At 48.1% G+C, this 20,799-nt stretch overlaps 1 protein-coding gene across 1 annotated transcript; it reads left to right on the top strand.

Moving 5' to 3' along the window:
• Window positions 1-2,106: 2,106 nt before the first annotated feature.
• Pcdh12 (protocadherin 12) lies at window positions 2,107-17,160 on the top strand. The gene is made up of 4 exons (XM_055622446.1): window positions 2,107-5,208; window positions 8,577-8,674; window positions 10,793-10,944; window positions 15,095-17,160. The coding sequence occupies exons 1-4, from the start codon at window positions 2,350-2,352 to the stop codon at window positions 15,502-15,504; spliced, it is 3,519 nt and encodes a 1,172-aa protein (XP_055478421.1). The 5' UTR covers window positions 2,107-2,349; the 3' UTR covers window positions 15,505-17,160.
• Window positions 17,161-20,799: the final 3,639 nt, after the last annotated feature.

Here is a 20,799-nt window from a genome sequence, read left to right as displayed (position 1 = left end):
CCCTTCTTCTGCATTGACCGTAAGTCCTTGGGGTTCATGGTCTCTTCACTGCCTGGTACACTAGTAGTGATGAGTAAGGGTCAGGCAATGAAGCTGTCAGAGAGCAATGAACACCTACTGTGTTCCTGTGCTCTGAAGGGACCACATGGCTCCCATTATAGTATAAGCTTTATCTTGCCCACCCAGAGCTAAGAGAGACCAGACTAGGGAAAAAGGAAAAGAAAAAAAAAAAAGGAAAAAAGCAGAGAGGTAAATGCATAAAATATTTCATATTTGCATATGAGCCATTAAACCTGCAAGATGAAAGAGAAAATGGTGGTCTCTGCCTGCTGAGTATATTCTGCCTGGCCCCACGTCCAGGCCTTTGTGTGTATCACTTTCTTCATCCCTAACTATACATTATAAGATAGATGACAACACACTGTCAGAGAAGGAAACTCTAGAGACTCAAGCCACCTGTGCTCTGTCTGTGAGGGTCCAGAGGTCAGCAAAGCTGTGCCATAGGAAATGGCCCCCTTAGTGGACTCAGTGAGATAGTTGAACAGGCTCCATGAGTGAAATGCAGGATGGAAGGAAAGAAAGGGCAGGGGGAAGGGGAGGGAGTGCACCTGGCTAACTCTCAGCCACCCCAGGCCTGCCTGCCATGGTCTCCATGCCAACAAAGCCTGAGTGGTGTCACTGTGTCCAAATGGGACATCTCTGGCCCCAAGGACTCAGCAGCAGACACCCATCTCTGGGAAGCTGACCTTAATTTCCACCATCTCAAACATTTACAGACCTCCAGAATAAACCTACATAAGGCTAGGGCATAAGGCTGGAAGAATATTGGAGGCAGCGTACTAAGGAAAACAGAAGGCCATGCAGGCCACCTTCCCCCTCTGCCTTCCTGCACCTTGCCCCAGTGAGAAGGTGAATGTGAGGGAGATCTCACCTTAAGTCTCTGGGTGGGAGTGGAGGCATAGAACAGGCAGCTGCCGTTTGTAGGACTCACATAAACAAAAGTGGGTTGAGAAGAATTGGAGGAAGGGAGGAAAAGACAGATGAAAGGGAGAGGAAGGTGTGGGAGAAGGAAATGTGAAGAGTTTGAGACAGAGGAAGGGAGGATGGGGGTTCCCCAGACTGGGACTCAGGTTGGACCAGATGCAGAGAACAATGGATCTCAAGGATCTCAGGAAGGGAATGGGGGAGGGAGCCTTGTTGTCAAACCAGCCGGGTCCTTACAGCTTCTGGTAGAGCCATGGGCACCCTCTGGGGTCAATGTGTACAAAAATTACGCCATGGCCAAAACCCCAGCCACAGGTAAGAGAAGCTGTGCTGACTACAATACCCTTACCCAAGCAACATTATTGTTTGTGATTTGGGACTGGGACCAGGCCAAGGGATTTTATATCTTGTTTCATCCAATCCTTACCATTTCCTTCAGTGAAGACAACTATTCTGTTCCCCACCCCCTTCTGAAGATGAAGGAAGAGAAGCTCAGAGAGGTCAAGTCAGTTGTTCCAGAAGACCCAGCTGATGCCTTGCAAAGTCAGCATTTGAAACCACGCCATTTAGCTCCTGTGGCTGTTCTACTAATCATAGCTGCTTTTCAGAGGGACAAACACTGGGGCCAAGTTGAGGCTGAGAGTCAAACAAGTGTAGGAAAAAGACTGAGGCAGAAGGTAGAAGATTGCGGGGTGGAAAGCAAAAAAGGAAATGAGAAAGAGAGATGCGGAGCCTGACATGCCCTAGAGGGATAGCAGTATAGGTCAAGTTCTTTGCTCACTTGCTACACAGTGACTCCCTGTCCCTCATTGGCTGCCTTGATGCATGGACAGCACCTTCTCACCCAGCCTGTCCCGGGAGCCCTGGCCTCATCCTCTTCAGCAACAGGCCCCTCTCTGCCTCACAGGAAATGCTCTTTCTCTAATTGCCATTGAAACTCACAGCCCTCCCTTTTCCTGTAGGTGGGGTTTCCATAGGAAAAAGCTGCTTCTCTGCTTCCCCAGCCTAGTAACTGTTTGGAAGTCGGCTCCCTACATCCTGCTTTACTAGGTCAAGTCTCTCTCAGACCGGTACTTGCCCATCACTGCTAAGTGGACCAGCTGGTGCTGCTGTGGAGCAGGGATCTCTTCAAGTAATTCATCTGTTTGGTGACCTCTCCGATCACTTGTCACGAAGATGGCCTTGCTTGGGAATCCTGCTTCTTTCAGCAGGATTATTATGGATTATTCTAATTATCGGAAAAAGTTCTACCAGCAGGTCTGAAGTGGAAGATCCAGGCTGACCGAGCCATTCAGGAACCACTGGGGGCCACGTCCTGCCTTTGAAGAGCTCCAGTGGTCAAGTCCAGCCCTCCCTGGGGTAAGCATGATGCTACTTCTGCTATTCCTGCTAGGGCTCCTGGGGCCAGGAAGCTACTTGTTCCTTTCAGGGGGTTGTCAGGAGGTGGCGACTTTCACAGTGAAATTCCAAGTGACAGAGGAAGTGGAGCCTGGCACGGTGATAGGGAAACTGTCCCAAGAACTGGGAGTGGAGGAGAGGCGTGGGAAGGCGGGAGATGCCTTCCAGATCCTACAGCTGCCTCAGGCACTGCCTATTCAGATGAACTCTGAGGATGGCCTGCTCAGCACTTCCAGCCGGCTGGATCGGGAGAGGCTATGCCGGCAGCAGGAGCCCTGCCTGGTGTCCTTTGACGTGCTGGCCACAGGGGCCCTGATCCATGTGGAGATTCAGGTGCTGGACATCAACGACCACCAGCCAGAGTTTCCCAAAGGTGAACAGGAGCTGGAAATCTCTGAGAGTGCCTCTCTGCAAACACGAATCCCCTTGGACAGAGCCCTTGACCAAGACACTGGTCCTAACAGCTTGCATTCCTACTTCCTGTCTCCCAGTGAACATTTTGCCTTGGAGGTTATTGTGGGGCCGGATGAAACAAAACATGCAGAACTTGTGGTGGTGAAGGAGTTGGACCGGGAAGTCCACTCATTTTTTGAGCTGGTGCTGACTGCCCATGACAATGGCAATCCCCCTAAGTCAGGCACCAGTGTGATCAAAGTCAATGTTCTGGATTCCAATGACAATAGTCCGGTGTTTGCTGAGAGTTCACTAGCACTAGAAATCCCAGAAGACACTGCCCCTGGCACTCTTCTCATAAACCTGACGGCTACGGACCCAGACCAAGGACCCAATGGGGAGGTAGAGTTCTTCTTTGGCAAGCACGTGTCCCCAGAGGTGATGAACACCTTTGGTGTAGATGCCAAGACAGGCCAGATCATTCTGAGCCAACCCCTAGACTATGAAAAGAATCCTGCCTATGAGGTGAATATCCAGGCAAGGGACCTGGGTCCCAATTCCATCCCCGGCCATTGCAAAGTTCTCATCAAGGTTCTGGATGTCAATGACAATGCTCCAAGCATCCACATCACATGGGCCTTCCACATGCCGCTGGTGTCAGAAGATCTTCCCAGGGACAGTTTCATTGCTCTCATCACTGCAAATGACTTGGACTCAGGAAACAATGGTCTGGTCCACTGTTGGCTGAAACAAGAGCTGGGCCACTTCAGGCTGAAAAGGACCAATGGCAACACGTACATGCTGCTTACCAATGCCACACTGGACAGAGAGCAGTGGCCCATATACACTCTCACCGTGTTCGCCCAAGACCAAGGACCCCAGCCTTTATCAGCTGAGCAGGAGCTCCGAATTCAGGTCAGTGATGTCAATGACAATGCCCCTGTGTTTGAGAAGAGCCGGTACGAGGTCTCCACCTGGGAAAACAACCCACCCTCTCTTCATCTCATCACTCTCAAAGCTCACGATGCTGACTTGGGCAGTAATGGAAAAGTGTCATACCGTATCAAGAACTCCCCCGTTTCTCACTTAGTAATTATTGACTCTGAAACAGGAGAAGTCACTGCTCAGAAGTCACTGGACTATGAACAGATGGTAGGCTTCGAGTTCCAGGTGATAGCAGAGGACGGAGGGCAACCCCAGCTGGCATCCAGCATCTCGGTGTGGGTTAGCCTCTTGGATGCCAATGATAATGCCCCAGAAGTGATTCAGCCTGTGCTAAGTGAAGGCAAAGCCACTCTGTCAGTGCTTGTGAACGCCTCCACGGGCCACCTTCTGTTGCCCATCGACAATCCCAGTGGCTTGGGTACTGGTACACCACCAATGGTTACCCACAGCCCCTGGTCCTTCCTTTTGGTAACAATTGTGGCGAGAGATGCTGACTCAGAGGCCAACGGGGAGCTCCTCTACAGCATTCGAAGTGGGAATGATGCTCACCTCTTTGTCCTCAGCCCCACCTTAGGGCAGCTCTTCATTAATGTCACCAATGCCAGCAGCCTAATTGGGAGTCAGTGGGACCTGGGGATAGCAGTAGAGGACCGGGGCAGCCCCTCCTTGCAGACCCAAATTCTGTTGAGGGTCATGTTTGTCACCAGTGTGGACCACCTCAGGGACTCTGCTCGTAAGCCTGGGGTCCTGAGCACGCCAGCGCTGGCCATGATCTGCCTGGCTGTACTGCTGGCCATCTTTGGGCTGATCTTGGCTCTGTTCGTGTCCATCTGCCGGACAGAGAAAAAGGATAATAGGGCCTACAACTGTCGTGAAGCTGAGTCCACCTACCGCCACCAGCCCAAGAGGCCTCAGAAACACATTCAGAAGGCAGATATCCACCTGGTGCCTGTGCTCAGGGCCCAGGAGGATGAGACTGATGAACTTAGGCCATCTCACAAGGATACCAGTAAGGAGGCACTGATGGAGGCAGGCTGGGACTCCTGCCTGCAGGCACCCTTCCACCTCACACCAACCTTATACAGGACCCTGCGTAACCAAGGCAACCAGGGAGCACCGGCCGAGAGCCAGGAGGTACTACAGGACACATTCAACTTCCTTTTCAACCATCCCAGACAGAGGAACGCCTCCCGAGAGAACCTAAGCCTTCCTGAGGCCTCACTTGCCCTAGGGCAGCCACACTCGAGGCCTCCAAAGGTGCCTGGCAGCCCCATTGCCAGGCTGGCTGGAGACCAAGGCAGTGATAAAGGCCCACAGAGCCCGCCAACCTCCTCGGCTACTCTGAGAAGACAGCGGAATCTCAAAGTGTCTCCTGAGGGAGAGTCTGGTCCGCATCAGATTCTGAGGAGCCTGGTCCGGCTATCTGTGGCTGCTTTTGCCGAACGGAACCCTGTGGAGGAGCTCGCTGGGGATTCTCCTCCTGTCCAGGTACCTCTGGCATGGGCAAGCTCTTTTTCTGGTGATCGCAGAAGTGTTAGGAACCCCCCCCCTCCCAGGACATTAGACACCCTCATTTTTCATTCATCCTTAGACTCACCCAGCACATTGTGTTGCAGAAGTTATGGGCACAGTGGCCGGGGTGAACAGATCTTAACTGTCTGGTCCTGGACTAATTTTTTGTTCCTGAGTCTCCATTTCCTTATTGGTGAAGTAGGTATGGCAGTGAGAAGTATGTGCCTTGTGGAGTTGTCCTGAGGTGCAGCCAGCTAGTTCCTGTGAAGTGCTTATACATGTTTGGCACGTGCAGACACACAGCAAAGTGTAGTGACTAGGAATAAAACCTGTGGAGTAAGGTTGCCTGGGTTCAAATCCTGGCTCTACCTCTTCCCACCTGTGGCTCCTAGAGAAGTTACAGCTCAACTGTTGAAGGTCTTGAAGGTCTCCACTTTACCAACATCTTCCTCCCAAGTCTACATAAAAACAAAACGAATTAATAGTGGTAGCAACTCCTGGACAGCTGTGTCTGTGTGGCCTGCAGTACAGCCTCAGCAAATGAGTGCTGTCACCTCCACAAAGCACTTCTCCATCCCTTCTACAAAGCTGCTTCATCTTGGCGAGGCAACCTTTCTGTGAAGTAGTCAGGCCTGGGTACCACTGTCCCAGGCTCCAGGGGCTGCATTTGACTTGCCTGAGACCCCCAAAGCTTACCAGCTGGGTCCACAGAACGGAACAGTAGAAACAACCCTGCTAGTTAGGCAAATCCAAGTTCAAACAGAGCAACTTATAACTGTAGTCTACAGAGACTAACCTGTGACTCTGGAGTCTCGTTTTCTTCATCTACAGAATGGGACTCAGAAAGCTAAACTTGCTTGGTCTCTATTGTCCCGAAGGGAGGAGTAATGGAATGATGAGGGACAGTATGTTTCAGGTCTCTGTATTAACACAAACAGGAGTTCTCCTCAGGGATAGTGCTTAACATATCCTTAACTGTGTCTCTGACATCCAGAGAGCCATCCTGTGCTAGCCTGTGCATCAGAGACATATTTCTATGTCAGTCAGCTCAGGTTTCTCATGGAGCAAGGACACAGCTTCCTTTGAAACCCCGCTTCCCAGGAAACCCCTGGAGGTGGCTTAGCTATTCTCTTAGGGATCCTACCCTGGGGTCCCCTGCAAACCCAGAGGGACTTACAGCCAACCACATCATTCATTCACCCAGCTGCCTTTATTTTTTAATTTATTTATATATATATGAGTGTTTCATTCGCATGCATGCCTAAGACAGAAGAGGGCATCAGATCCTCTTATAGTTGTTTGTGAGTCACCACATGGGCACTGGGAATTGAACTCAGGACCTCTGGAAGATCAGCCAGTGCTCTTAACCACTGAGCCATCTCTCCAGCCCAGCCATTTGCCTTTTGAATGAATTCTTATGCCATGCCACTGGACATGACAGTAGAGAGTAGACAGTCTGCATAACACACTGAAGTGATGGACAGAAAGGTACCTATTTGGAATCAGTTGGAGGGTGAGAGCGAGATGCCCAAGGCCCAGGTCTTTTTGACAGTTTAGCCCCACAATAAAGTCAGATATGAGTTCAAGTTCCAGGCCTTGTTGCTGTGAGAACTGCAAAGCTCAGGTTCCATCCCTACAAAATGCATGGGATGATGTCGTCTTCCTGCCACTGTTGGGTTGTACAGATGAGATAGCTGTCACCAGGTAATTACTAAGCGCTACCACAGGCTCTATCAACAAGTGATTCACACACCTCAGCTCATTTAAATATCACAAGCACCACGTGACCTCCATCTCATTATTATTCCCCTACTGCTGAGGAAACTGAGGCTCAGAATCCAAAAGTGACTTCTCTAGGGTCATGGAGGTGGGAGGTAAGGCAGGAACAGATTTAGAATGTGAGTTCAACTCCAGAGTTTGGGTTTCAACTGTGAAGCGATTCAATGCCAGGATGCAGCCCTGGGCGTGGCCTTTAGGTTGCATTTACTGACTGTCACTTGGGTAAAAGGTAGCAGGTGTCTGCCTTGTAAAGGCGTTTGACCTGGTAGGGAGGCAGGATCTACCTGAGAAAGGCTATGGGATCCTGATTCTCCCAAGTCACAATGAAACAGTCCTGGCCATCCGGAAGCAGCATTTTTAGAGGTTACATCCCTGATGAGTCTGCAGAACATTTTTAGTATTAACATATCTAATTAACACTGACAACGCTATAGAGAGTGCAGATACACTTCAGATGATCTGTCTGAACATTCCCAAGCCATTGACCCCGAAGGAGAGCTCAGTCTGTCGAGACTAGGTCAGCTTCCTCTACAGTACCTTAGGGTGCAGGGCTGATAGCTAGACAATCCACACTTCTCCCACCTGCTGAAACCCTGTAATTTTTCTGGCCTTCAAGAACCCTCAACAGAAGCTGTCTTCTCCTGATGTCTAGACGCCCCCAGACTCTGGCGGAATTCCTGTGGAACCCTAGGTCTCAGCAAGAGTTCCTGGCACACAGCCAGAATTAAAAAAAAAAGTGTTTGCTAAATTGTCTGAAAGCCAGGTTTTGTGACGCATGCCTGTAGTTCCAGCCCTCAGGACTAGGCTAAGGCAAGAGTTCAAGGATAGCCTGCACAGCATAGTAAGATCCTGTCTCAAAGGACAAGGAAGCAAATGGACAACTTTCATAGCAGTACCTCCCTACTTCCTGCCTACTCCAAAATAGATTTGAGACCTCTGCTCCTATAGACCTCGCCCCTTCCTTCCCAAAACTCAGATAGTCTCTGTCACCCCTTTCCTAGCCTTCCTTGTAAACCATGAGCTTCCAAAGACAACAGGCGATCCCCATCTATGCCTGGCACAAAGAAATGCTTTTAAATACATGGCCATTGATTGACAGGGTGAGTAAGTGAATTGGTTAAATACATTTCTTCCCTGTACAATGCAGTCTTAACACATTGCCCACACAAACTGGCCAGAAGGCTTGAATACTGCTCACAGGGGAAAATAACTAGAAGACAATCCTTATCAAAATAACAACTGTAAGATCAGGAAATGCCTCTTTCACTCCAACCCTCAAAGTCCACCAGCCACTCTAGTTTGTGGGGATCACTCCAAGGGTCTCCATGCTATCTCCTTCAGCTGCCCAGGGCCTGCAGTGACATGACAAAGCCAGGAAGCGCCCTCCCCCAGGTCCCTTACTCAGTCACACAGGTCCATTCCCCCGCCCCCTATCTGATCACAGAAGCATCTGAAGCCAGAGGAAAAACTATAAAAAGAAAGCAGCAGCATTGAGGGAAACATCCGGCGAGGAAGCGTGCACGGTCGGAATTGTGTGGAGTCAACAGATTTTTCCTGTCTTGTAGCAAATCTCCCAGCTGCTGTCCTTGCTGCATCAGGGCCAATTCCAGCCCAAACCAAACCACCGAGGAAATAAATACTTGGCCAAGCCCGGCAGCAGCAGGTAAGCAATGCGCAGCACCCCACGGCACAGTCACCTACGGGCCCCTAGGCCACCCATCCCCCACTCTGGAAGCTCCATCCTGGGGCCACTATATTTATGATATTTACAGGTTTCCGTGTCGCTAAGGAAATTACCTCATCTCTTGCCTCTGACTGTCTGTCCCCTAGTTACTTGAATGGTTTGAAACCTGTAACTTTTACCTTTCTTTCTCTTGGCCTACAAACACACTTACATAAGGAGGTAGATGTGAGGGTGTGGCCCTCAGGACAGTCCTGGAGAAACCTGAAGGGGATATCAAATCCTGTTCTTCACGGTACATGGAAAAACATTTTCTTTCTGCAGGCTCAACATTTGGGTCTGTGGAAATAAAATGGCAATAGGCCAATGAAGAGGTGGAAAGCCAAAACATTTTTTAAAAATTATTTTACATTTGTTTATTTTGCATATGAGTGGGTGGGCGTTTACATGTGGAGGACAGAGGAAAACACGTGGGTGTCTGCTTTCTCTTTCCATCTTATAGGTCCTAAGGATTGAACTCTAGTCATTGGGTTTGGTGGCTAGTACCCTTAGCCATTGAGGCATTTATCTCATCTAAATAATATATATATTTTTTTAAATCATAGTTTTATACAACATAAAAGCCTTTAGTTGAAGATTCAAAGACCCATTTTTAAGGTTGGGTTCAGTGTTGCAGGAATACCTGTGAAAATATAAGTGGATAAAAAGGATATGAGCAAATTGAAATTTAGATGGGGGGGCTCCCATCAAGGCCTACCTGCATAGCTTTTTGACTGTTTCACCAAGCATTCCTTGCTTCCAAGTATGGGCTAGGTGCTTTTTGGAATGAGGGACTTAGAACCTGTGATCAAGCTAGCCAAGTCAGAGAGTTTTTTTATTGCCGACTCTTACGCAAAAAGTGAGGGGGAGGTTCAGGTCGTGTTTTTAGGCTTTCTGGTTGGCTTTGGAGGAAAGTTCTAATTTCTATGACCTACTTTGGGAAAGAAGTTCTAGATTGCTATCCACTTGCCTGGGGGTGGGAGCCCAGGGATAGGAGGTCAGAGGGGCAGCTTTAAAGGCCCTCCCTCTTTGGCATGCTTACCGGAGCCGTGACAGTACTCACATTCCAGAGTCACGGGTCTGGATTTGAATTCTTGCTTAATTGATTAGACCACGGGATCCTTAGACAAGCTGCAGAAATCTTCTCATCGGTGAAATGGGAATGACTCCTCTACGTGGGCCTGAGAGGTTCCAGTGAGTGAGCGCCTGTGTACCAATGAGCGCCTTGCACAGGGCAAGGCCTGGCTTAGGGTAGTTGTCACTGATACTCGCGGCTTGCTGCCTTCTGCCGATCTTAATAGCAGCAGAAACAGTCACAGTAGAAAATGAGGACAAACCAGTTAGGACTCGTGGGCCTTAGAGACCCTCTGGAAGACTTCTGCCCTGTAGAAATAGGGTCTATCCTGAATGACTGTGAGAGGTCCTGGGCATCAGTGAGACATGCGGCCCCCAGGTTAAGCCTGGAAGCTGGGGTGTAGGTACGAGCGGTTTAAGGATGCCCTGTCCAGTTGTGTCCTCACATCCTTTGCTCTGGGGTGTGGCTTAAGGAAGAAAGCCACAGTCACTCATTCCATAGTGTTTACCCAACACCCAGTGTGTGCCACCCCATGTTCTGAGCACACAACAGGAGAACAAGGAGGAGGGACGGCAAAAAAGCCCTGCCTGGCTGGTGCTGTGTGGATCACAAAGTTGACTGAAGAACTTTACTGCAAGCCACCCGGTACCACACCCATCCAAGTTGTGAGGGTCCAATAGTGAGCAACATTCCCAATGGCTTCCTATCTCTTCTGGATGCCTCCTATTTACCCTGTTGCCGGGCACTGTGCTAAATCTTTCACCTCCGGAGTCTCATTTTATAAAACCCTGTGACAGTCACTACATACTCTCCCATCTCGTAGTAGAGGAAAGAGTCACAGGAAGGCTGAGAATGTGAGACACAGTTCACCCTGACACAGTAAGCCAAGCTCTGCACCTGTTCCCTGTAGAGATGACAACGCTGCTGTGAAGACAGGTATGTGGGGATTCCTCACTTGAAACCTGGTTGGGTTTTTTTTCCCTCAGGGCTGCCATCCCAGACACAGACGGCCTAGGCGTCAGGCCTGGTGGCCAAGCAGAACCTGACTTGGAAGAAGGGCCCTTGATCCCCGAGGAGGACCTGTCTGTGAAGCGACTTCTAGAAGAAGAGCTGTGTAGCTTGTTGGACCCCCATACAGGTAAGGGATGCCCCGGGGTCCTCCCTGTGCTGTCTCTGTGTCCGTCATCTTCCAGTGCACCCGGGCTCCAGAGTTCTGCTGCCATCTACTGCGAAGACGGGTGTGGCCAGTGTTTCAGTTCCCCTGAAGAAAGTGGTTATTTCTGTTTGTGTATTTAGTTATGTGGTGGTATGTTTAGGTTAGCTATTTAAGATGGTTTGGTTATTTACGGGTTTCACTATGTCAATATGTAGCCCAGGCTGACCTTGAATTCTTCTTCAAAATTCTCCTGCCTCAACTCCCCAAGTGCTGGGATTGTAGGCAAGAGCCACTATGCCTAGCTTTCCTTTGTTTAATTACTAGGATTTATTTTTTTAATATGTATTTATTTTATTTTATGTCTATTGGTGTTCTGTCTGCACATTCGTCTGTGTGAGGGTGTTGAATCTCTTGGAACTGGAGTTCCAGAAAGTGATAAGCTGCCATGTAGGTGCTGGGAATTGAACCCAGGTCCTCTGGAAAAGCAGCCAGTACTCTTAACCACTGAGCCATCTCTCCAGCCTCCAGGTTCAACTTTAAAAAAAAAAAATCATTGATAAGAATAATAAACAGACTGGAGAGATAGTTTAGTGACTAAGAACCCTGGCTCTTCTTCCAGAGGACCTGGGTTCATTTCCTAGCACCCACATGGCAGCTCACAACCACCTGGAACTCTAGTTCCAGGGGATCTGACACCTTCTTCTGAACTTCACAGGTACTAGGTACACATATGGTACACAGACAGATATGCAGTCAAAACACTCATATATATATATATATATATATATATATATACACACATATACATATACATATAGAATAAATAAATCTTTTTAAAATTAAAAAAAGGACTAACATAGCACTAGGCTTGACTTAGTGTCATTACTGAGTAAGAGATCACTTTGTTGTTGATCAGTGTGCCAGGCACCGGGAAAGCCTGCACGAAGTCCTCCGGGAGTAGGTGATGTCAGGTGCGATATACAGGTGAACACCGCTCGGGAAGTAAGCAGGCTGCCAGCGTCTCTTCCTCCTGGCTGGGGTGCCCAAACCTCGGCAGCATCGACATAACTACACCGTTGCCTTTGGTGTATTTAAATAACCTTTCCCTCCAGAAAAGAGAAAACTCCTTGGTGTGTTAATTGAAGCTAAAGAATTTTTTTTTATATATAGAAAACAATTAGTTTTGGTTTGGTAGAGTGTTCCTGGGTTCATTCCCGAGAACCGTATTAAATGGGCCTGTTGATACATTCCTGTAATCCCGGAATTTGGGAGTGGAGGCAGGAGGGTCAGAAGCTCAGATCCTCCTCAGTCACAGCATGAATTCTGGTCTAGTCTGGACTGCATAAAATCCTGTAAAAAGCAGAACAGGAGGAGGAGAAGGAAGAAAGGGAAGGAGGAGGGAAAGACGAGGAAGAAGAGGAAAGCAAAGCAATTACTTTTAACAAATACTTTTAGCGCAGACCTTTAATCCCAGCGCTTGGGAGGCAGAGAGGCAGATGGATCTGTTAGTTTGAGGCAAGCCTGGCCTACAGAGTGAGTTCCAGGATAGCTAGGGCTACATAGAAAAACCCTGCCTTAAAAACAAAACAAAAGACAAACAAAAAACACATAATATGAATTTTCATTCTAGATTCTGCCAGCCAAGCACGCTGAGTGGCATCTGGTTTACCTCCTTTAGGGGACCCACTCTCTCCCTGGGCATCCATCCTCTTTCTGCAGCTGATTTACTTCTCTCATGTTCCATCTGGATGCAAAGCATTCCAGGTTTTACCCTGGAATGGGGGCTAAAGACCATAACTAGCATTGACAGAGTGCTTTTTAAGTGCAAGTCACCTATTGTAAATTTCTCTGGAGAAAATATGAAGAGAAAGGGGCTATTCGTAATCCCCATTTCATAAAGGAAAAAAAAAAAAGCTGAGGGTCAGGAGTGTTTAATAATTTGCCCAGGGTCATGCGGCTAATAGCTATTAACATAGGCAATATGGCTCTAAATTTCAGAGCTCTGCTGTTCAGTATGATAGCCACTGGCCACTGATGGCTATTTAAGTTTAAATGAAGTGAAATTAAATAAAATGAAATATGGAGTCCTTAGTCACACCAGCTCCACTTCACGGGCTCAGCACCCACATGCAGACGGTGGTCAGCTATCACTGAATTCTACCACTGACCAGCTGTGGCTGGAACCCATGGGCTCACTCAATCCTTGACCTGTCCTGCCTCTCCACAGCCCAGAAGGCACTTGGCAAAGTGACTCTGGAAGAAGGAAAAGGGGTTGGGAAAGACTTTGCTATACAAGAACTGGATGGATATACTTAGGACTGGGGACTTGGTGATTAGATTTAAAAACAAAACAAAAACTATGTGAAGATGTGAGCATAATGGGGCTGATATGACTCAGTGGGTGACATGCTTACCATAAGTTTGAGGACCTAAGTTTGGATCCCTGAAACCCATGTAAAAGCCAGGTGTGACAGTGTGCTTCTGTAATCTCAGTGCCTGGGAGGCAGAGACCGGAGGATCCCTGAAGTTTGTTGACCAGCCAGCCCAGCTGAACTGTGAGCTTTAGGTTTAGTGAGAGAATCTGTCTCAAAAAATAAGTTGTAAGTCAGGTTTAGTGGCGCATGCCTTTAATTCCAGTTCTCAGAAAGTAGAGGCAGGTGATGCCTGTGAGTCTGAGACTTGCTTGGTCTACATAAAGAGTTCCAGGCCAACCTGGGCTACAAAGCAAGAACTCACTTCAAAAAAGGAAAGAAAGAAAGAGAGAGAGAGAAAGAAAGAAGGAAAAAGAAAGAAAATGGAATGAGACATCCAATGTTGACTATGGTAGCCCACACACACATACACACACACACACACACACACACACACACACACACACACACACACTGATGAATATTTTACTACTTGACATGAACTCCCGGAATTCATAATGGAGGTTGCACAGTAAACTCATCTCTCTCTATTTCTTAACAGAGATTTGGCTCTCTCTCTCTCTTGTTTGGCCTTTGCTTTGGGAACAATTCATGTTTGTTTGTTCTTATTTGAGAAAGAGTCTTATGTAGTCCTAGCAGGCCTAGTACTCTGTGTGTAGTCTATTCTAATTCTGGAACTCCCAGCAATCTTCCTGTCTCAGCCTCCTGAGTGCTGGGAAAGCAGGCATTTGTCAGCACATCCAACCTTTAGAATTATTATTTTGAGACAGAATTTTCTGTTGGAGAAATGAGAAAAGAAATGTTGAGGTGGCATGAGAATCTAGGGAACAATTTTTTTTAAAGCCTCAAACACCTGGCTGTTGCTGACGCTGCCACCGCCCTGTCCCTTTCTCAGGACAATCCTCAGGCAAGCAGCCCCTTTTCAGCTGAACACTAGACCAGGATTTCCTGCCTTTGCAAGAGTTACAGTGTGAGGGGGGAGGTGACAGGGGCCTCATAGTGACAGTGCAGGCCCTGACAGCCCTGGGAATCCCAGAGGCGGATGCCAGGAGCCTCCAGGAGCAAGAATAGCATGTCAGAGAGTAGGTAGTGTTGGGAACTACCAGGGACTTCAAAGTCACCAGACCTAGGTCTAGGTTACCTCATGGACAAGACTTCTTTGAGGGTCAGTTTCATCATCCTTAAAAAGGAGCTAAGACCCTTGACCTCACATGCCTGAGTAGGTGAAATGAGATAGATACGCAATTTCTTGGCACGTGAGCAGTTACTAAGTGGTCATTATTATTTCTTTCCTTTTTTGTTTGTTTGTTTTTGAGATAGCTTCTCATTATGCAGCCCTGGCTGTCCTGGAACTTAAAGCATAGATGAGGCTGGCCTCAAATTTGCTGTGACTCTCTTGCCTCAGTTTCCCAGGTGCTAGGATGCTGATGTGTTCCTCCCTACCAGGCTAATTCTGTCTGTCCTCATGCTCCTCCTAACTTAGCTCTTCCAGCTGCTTTGGTCAGCAGCTTTCCTGCCCAGGGAACTTGCCTGTCCCTTGCCCAGGCCTCTTCCGTCCGGTCCCCCTCTCACCGTAGTGTGTCCCTTGCCGTTTCCCTTTCCTTCTTTGTCCACTGCTCTTGGTCTGCTTACAGCCCCACCCCACCCTGCTTCCCTGCCCTTCCCTGCAGATCCTCACCGTGTCCCTCCTTCCTCTGCAGGTCTAGCCCTGGACAAGCTGAGTCCTCCTGACCCAGCCTGGATGGCGAGACTGTCCTTGCCCCTCACCACCAATTACCGAGACAACTTGTCTTCCCCTGATGCTGCAGCTTCAGAGGAACCGAGAACATTCCAGACATTCGGCAAGACTGCGGGACCTGGACCGGAGCTAAGCCCAACAGGCACACGCCTGGCCAGCACGTTTGTCTCAGAGATGAGCTCGCTGCTGGAGATGTTGTTGGAGCAGCACACGGTGCCAGTGGAAGCTGCATCCGCTGCTTTGAGGCGGCTCTCGGTGTGCGGCAGGACCCTCAGCCTAGACCTGGCCGCCAGTGCAGCCTCGGGCTCTGAAGCACAGTTGGGTAGAAAGAAGGCAGCTGAGGACAGATTTGGCTGTGGCAGGAATCTATGAACACGCTTGGCTGGGATGCCTTTCGATCCAGGGACTGGGTCCCCTGGGAAATGTTAGGGCACTCAGGCCTTGAGGATCTCAGGGAATGAGCTGGTTTCTAAAATTGTAGATTTCACTGGCCCCTAACTTTAGGGTGACTGATGCTGTGCTATTCCCACAGAGGAGGCAGGAGCCCAGGACTAAACAAGCAACTGACTGGAGCAGACTTAGTAGTGGACTGGGTAGCTGAGCTTTATGGAAGACAGGGACGGCTTGTTTTTCTCCCAGGAGTTTGTGGTAAAACACAGAGTGTAAAGAGGTGGCCCTCGGGAGGAACAGATGGCGTAGTATCATGAGCAGAGGGAGAGCCTCACTGGAGACTGAAGGTAGGGGCTGGTTCCTGGGGGAGCCGGGCAATGCTCTCTGACCTACTAATAAAAGGAAAACTGCAGCTCATTCTGTTTTCAATCGACAGGAGGGAGGACAGAGTATCAGAGCGAGGGCTGTTTGTCATCTAGCTCCTGGCCTGAAACTCCTGTTGGGTCAAGGTAGGAGTGGGTCACACCTGGTTCACAGTGACAGGTACGCAAACAATGGGCGTGTGTGTCCTTGACCCCACTCCACTATATGTTATCCGACAGTATGCTTCTCAGATGGAAAATCAGGACTAAGTAAAGCAAGACTGTAAATAGGGTATTTATATGAGCCAGGCACTAGGCTTTAATTTGATTTTTTTCCCCCATGCTAAGTTGGTGATATTATTTTACCCATTTCATAGAAACAAAGCTTGGAAAAGTTGAGTGTATTCCCCAAGACTGATCAGGAAATAGAGACCCAGGATTGGTGCTAAGCCTGGCCCAACACCAAAGCCTGTGCCATCAACCATGGCACTAGATTGCCAACCAAGGAACAGAAAAGGAAAAGTCCCTGAGATGAAGGCTTGCAGATAGAAGGCACTCAGGTCCATACGAGCCCATGCTTACAAGCACAGGGTAAAAGGAGCTTGCATCTGCCCAGTGCCAATCCAGTCCTCTTCCAGGCTTCCGATGCAGAAGTCATCTTACCTGAAGCCCCAGCTGGGGAAGTCTTTCTCTATTGGCAGGCTGGAGTCTAAGAATCGATGCCCCAGAGGATGACTTGTGAACTAGGACTGACAGCAGCCATCCATCCAGGGGTGGGAAGAGTGAAGAAAAAGCTAACATTTTCCCAAGGCTTTTTGTTCCTGGAAATTTCCAAGCAATCATGGCTAGTTTAGGGTAGTATGGAGGTTGTTCTGGACACTGAAGGCAGACGATATCGTCTGCTTCACCTGTCACCTTCAGGAGCTCAGTGGTCTTGACTCTCACTGGTAGCTGGGCCAGCCATAGTCCCATCAAGGGCTGATGCCTGTCACACTTAGAATGTAGTGGTTATTCCATCTTACATATGAGACCTGAAGATGTTAAGCATTTCAAAGGCAAGGTCTGGGTCTCTGATCATCTCACTCCAGGTCAGGGTGATCTTACAAGACCTGTGGTTGTCAGTCTGGCTCACAGAGCTGTTGGGTTCCAGGCCACTAAGAGAGGCAATGAAAACCAAGCAAGAAGGAGCTCCAGCTTGTCCAGCCAGATGCCTGGCACAGATGACACTTGAAATACTTGTTGAGTAGATATATGAATGAATAAATGGGTAAACAAATGCTTCAGAGTTTCCTTCCACTTATGTTGGTGCTCCAGGTAGAAACTGGTGGTGGTGGTGGTGGTGATGGGTGGGGGTTCTAGTTCTGCTGTCTAAAGTCAAAATTTGAAGACTATAGCACAAAAGTAGACCATGCCGATCCCAAAAGTTATTAGTGGATTTGCAGGTTGAGGAGAGATGGAGTGGCGGATGACTTAGGAATGCTGGAACCATAGATGAGACTCAGTTCATGGAAACACTAAATCAAGCTACGGGGTGGTGGCGCATGCCCTTAATCCCAGCACTCAGGAAATAGAGCAGGCAGATCTCTGAGTTCGAGGCCAGCCTGGTCTACAGAGTGAGTTCCAAGACAGCCAGGACTACCAGAGAAACCCTGTCCTGAAAAAAGAAAGAAAGAAAGAAAGAAAACCAAACACTAAACCATTGCATCACTCTAGTCCTAAAACTCCAGGCTTTGAATCCCTCCATACCAGACAAAACTTTGTTCTTAAACATTTTTATCTGAGCAGAAGATACAAGATCCCCAAGGAAACATGTGACCTGTAAAAGTTCATACAGCATGGCTCCGAGACACTGAACCATTGTAGACATGAAGCCTGAACGTTTCACTGTTTCATCTCTTCATGAGAGTTCAGTATAACCTTGAGTTCTTGACCCACCTGAGTCCACCTCCCAGGTACTGGGATTACCGGTGTAAAAGAGCTCAGCTCTCACTTTATCCATAGCCAAGGATATGGAAAGATGAAACAATGGGTGACCTGCACAAGGCCACACAGCAAGTTTGTTGCAGAGCTAGGATATGGGGTCAGGGATTTGGAATCTAACATGATATTCTACATCACAGTGGGTTTTCCTTTCTTCCTTCCTTTCTTCCTTCCTTCCTTCCTTCCTTCCTTCCTTCCTTCCTTCCTTCCTTCCTTCCTTCCTTCCTTCCTTTCTTTCTTTGAAACAGGGTCTCATCAAGCGGCAGTCATGTACTCCTTTAATTCCAGCCAGCACTTGAGAGGCAGAAGCAGACAGATCTCTGTGAGTTTGAGGCCAGCCGGGTCTGTAGAGTGAGTTCCAGTATAGCCAGGGCTACACAGAGAGACCCTATTTAGAAAAACCAAACCAAACCACCACCACCACCAACAACAAAAACAAAAAATCAAACAGGTTCTTACTGTGTAGCCCTGGTTGGCCTGGTAGACCAGAGTGGCCTTGATCTCACCAAATCTGCCTTACTCTGCTGCCTGAATGCAGGGATTAAGGACATTGATCACCATGTCTGGCCACTTACATCTTTAATTTTTATTATTTCTAGTGGGTGTGGGTAGGTAGAACACACACCACGGGCATGTGACGGTCAGAGGACAACTTGTAGAGGTCAATTCTCCCCTACTACCAATCCAAGAACCAATCCAAGCATCCAAATCAGGTTTTCAGGCTTAGGGCCAAGCATCTTACCTTGCTGAGCTACTCATTTGACATTATTATTATTATTATTATTTTATTATTATTATTATTATTATTAAGATAGTCTCATAGTGTAACCTAAGCCAACTTGGAACTTACTGTGTAGCCATGGACTTGAACACCTGGCAATTCTCCTCCATCAGCATCGTGAGTGGTGTTATCAGACATGTGAACCACCATATCTGGCTTCCATCACAGGTTCTTAACCTATGGCATTTGAGCCTCCAGATCTGAGTGGCTAAACTGCATGCTGAGCAGGGATGGGACGCATTTTCCTTTGGGCTGGAACAGTGCTTTCACTGGATTTTCAAAGTGACTCTCACTCCACTAAGATTAAGGACCACTGCGGCCTCTAAATCTGTCCTCATCCTTCCCTACAGAACTCAGTGAACTTCTGGGCAATGCTGTCTCCTCAGAGTGGGGGTGTAATGTGAGAGCTGGTGCTGCACCCTGCATCACATGTCCCTTCCTAGTACGCTGACACCAGCATTTTCCCCTGCAATAGGCTCAGAGCAAGGCAGTACATATGGTGACAGAACTGGGTGTGCTGAACAGGAAGGTTACAGAAATTTCTTGACATCAGCCAAGATGTCAAAGCTGAGGCTTTGGACATACTTGAAACAGTTTCCACCAAGATGGGTTCTGTCCCCTGAGAGACAGGGAGAGCAGGCGAGCCAGCCAGCACTCAGTTAAATGTCGTCTTAATTTGGAAAGCACAGAGGGACATTATTTTTTTTTAAATCAATAGTCAACCGTTCTCCAGCACCGAGAGTGTCATGCAGTGTTCACTCAGCCTGGGGGCAGCTCAGATTGACAGGCAGCCTTCTCGCCTGTCACCCACTGTCAGCTTGGCAGCGCACTGACCCTACCTCTCCTCTGGCTGAAACAAGAATGAGACAGCAACATTACCCTCGGGACTCTGGAGGGAACCAAATTCCCAAAAGTGATAGGATTGGGGAGGAGGGAGACTTAGCAGAGGATCGACTTGGTACATCTTATTTACCTGCCAAGTAGGTCAGGGTTGTCTAGTTCCTCCCAAGAATGGTGTATATATACTATGAAAGCATATATAAACATCACTCAATAAACTTGCTTGCTTGACACACATGGTATACACTCACTTATATAGACCTATAAGATATGATAAACATAATGAAATCTATACACCTAAAGAAGATAAACAAGAAAGAAGACCTGGGGTAAGATGATCAATCCTCACTTAAAAAGACAAATAGGATGGGCATTGGACGTAGGAGAAAACAACAGGACAGGAGCCTACCATAGAGGGCATCTAAAAGACTCTACCTAGCAGTGTATAAAAGCAGATACTAAGAGTCATAACCAAACCTTTGGCAGAGTGCAGGGAATCATATGAAAGAAGGGGGAGTTAGTATGACGTGGAGAGGATAGGAGCTCCATAAGGACCAAATATATCTGGGTACAGGGGTCCTTTCTGAGACTGATACTCCACCAAGGACAATGTATGGATATAAACCTAGAACCCCTGCTCGGATGTAGCCTGTGGTAGCTTAGTAACTAATTGGTTTTCCCTAGTAAGGAGAACAGGGACTATTTCTGACATGAACTCAATGGCAGGCTCTTTGACCTCCCCACCCCCCAAGGGAGGAACAGCCCACTAGGCCACAGAGGAGGACTTTGCAGCCAGTCCTGAAGATACCTGATAAAACAGGGTCAGATGAAAGGGGAGGAGGTCCTCCCCAAGCAGTGGACTTGGAAAGGGGCAGGGAGGAGATGAGGGAGGGAAAGTGGGATTGGGAGGGAATGAGGGAGCAGGATACAGCTGGGACACAGAGTTAATAGAATGTAACTAATAATAAAAATAAAAAATTAAGAAAATAAATAAACTTGCTTGAGTCAGAGTCTCTCATTGAAGGCCTTGAACTCAAAATAATCCTCTTGCCTCAGCCTCTTGAGTGTTAAGATTACTGACATAAACCACCACACTTGGCAATATTTTGCATTTCTTAAACAATTTTTTTATGTGTACTGGTGTTTTGCCTGTATGTATGTCTTTGTGAGGGTGCCAGATCTTGGAGTTACATTTGTGAGCTGCCATGTGGGTGCTGGGAACTGAACCCGGGACCTCTCAAAGAACATTCAGTGTTCTTAAACTGCTAGGTCTTAAATAATTTCTAAGTGTCAGAAGTAGCATAATGATCAGAG

The sequence above is a fragment of the Psammomys obesus genome, unplaced genomic scaffold, assembly GCF_907164565.1.
Source record: "Psammomys obesus unplaced genomic scaffold, mPsaObe1.curated_primary_1811, whole genome shotgun sequence".
Classification (NCBI taxonomy): Eukaryota; Metazoa; Chordata; class Mammalia; order Rodentia; family Muridae; genus Psammomys; species Psammomys obesus.
The sequence above is the reverse complement of the archived record's forward strand: the minus strand, read 5'-3'. Positions and strand labels throughout refer to the sequence as shown.

Coding starts and splice junctions, on each gene's coding strand:
- Pcdh12 (XM_055622446.1), top strand. CDS start 2,350: ATGATGCTACTTCTGCTATTCCTGCTAGGGCTCCTGGGGCCAGGAAGC. Junction 5,209..8,576: donor GGGATTCTCCTCCTGTCCAG/GTACCTCTGGCA, acceptor CCTGTCTTGTAG/CAAATCTCCCAGCTGCTGTC. Junction 10,945..15,094: donor CTTGTTGGACCCCCATACAG/GTAAGGGATGCC, acceptor CTTCCTCTGCAG/GTCTAGCCCTGGACAAGCTG.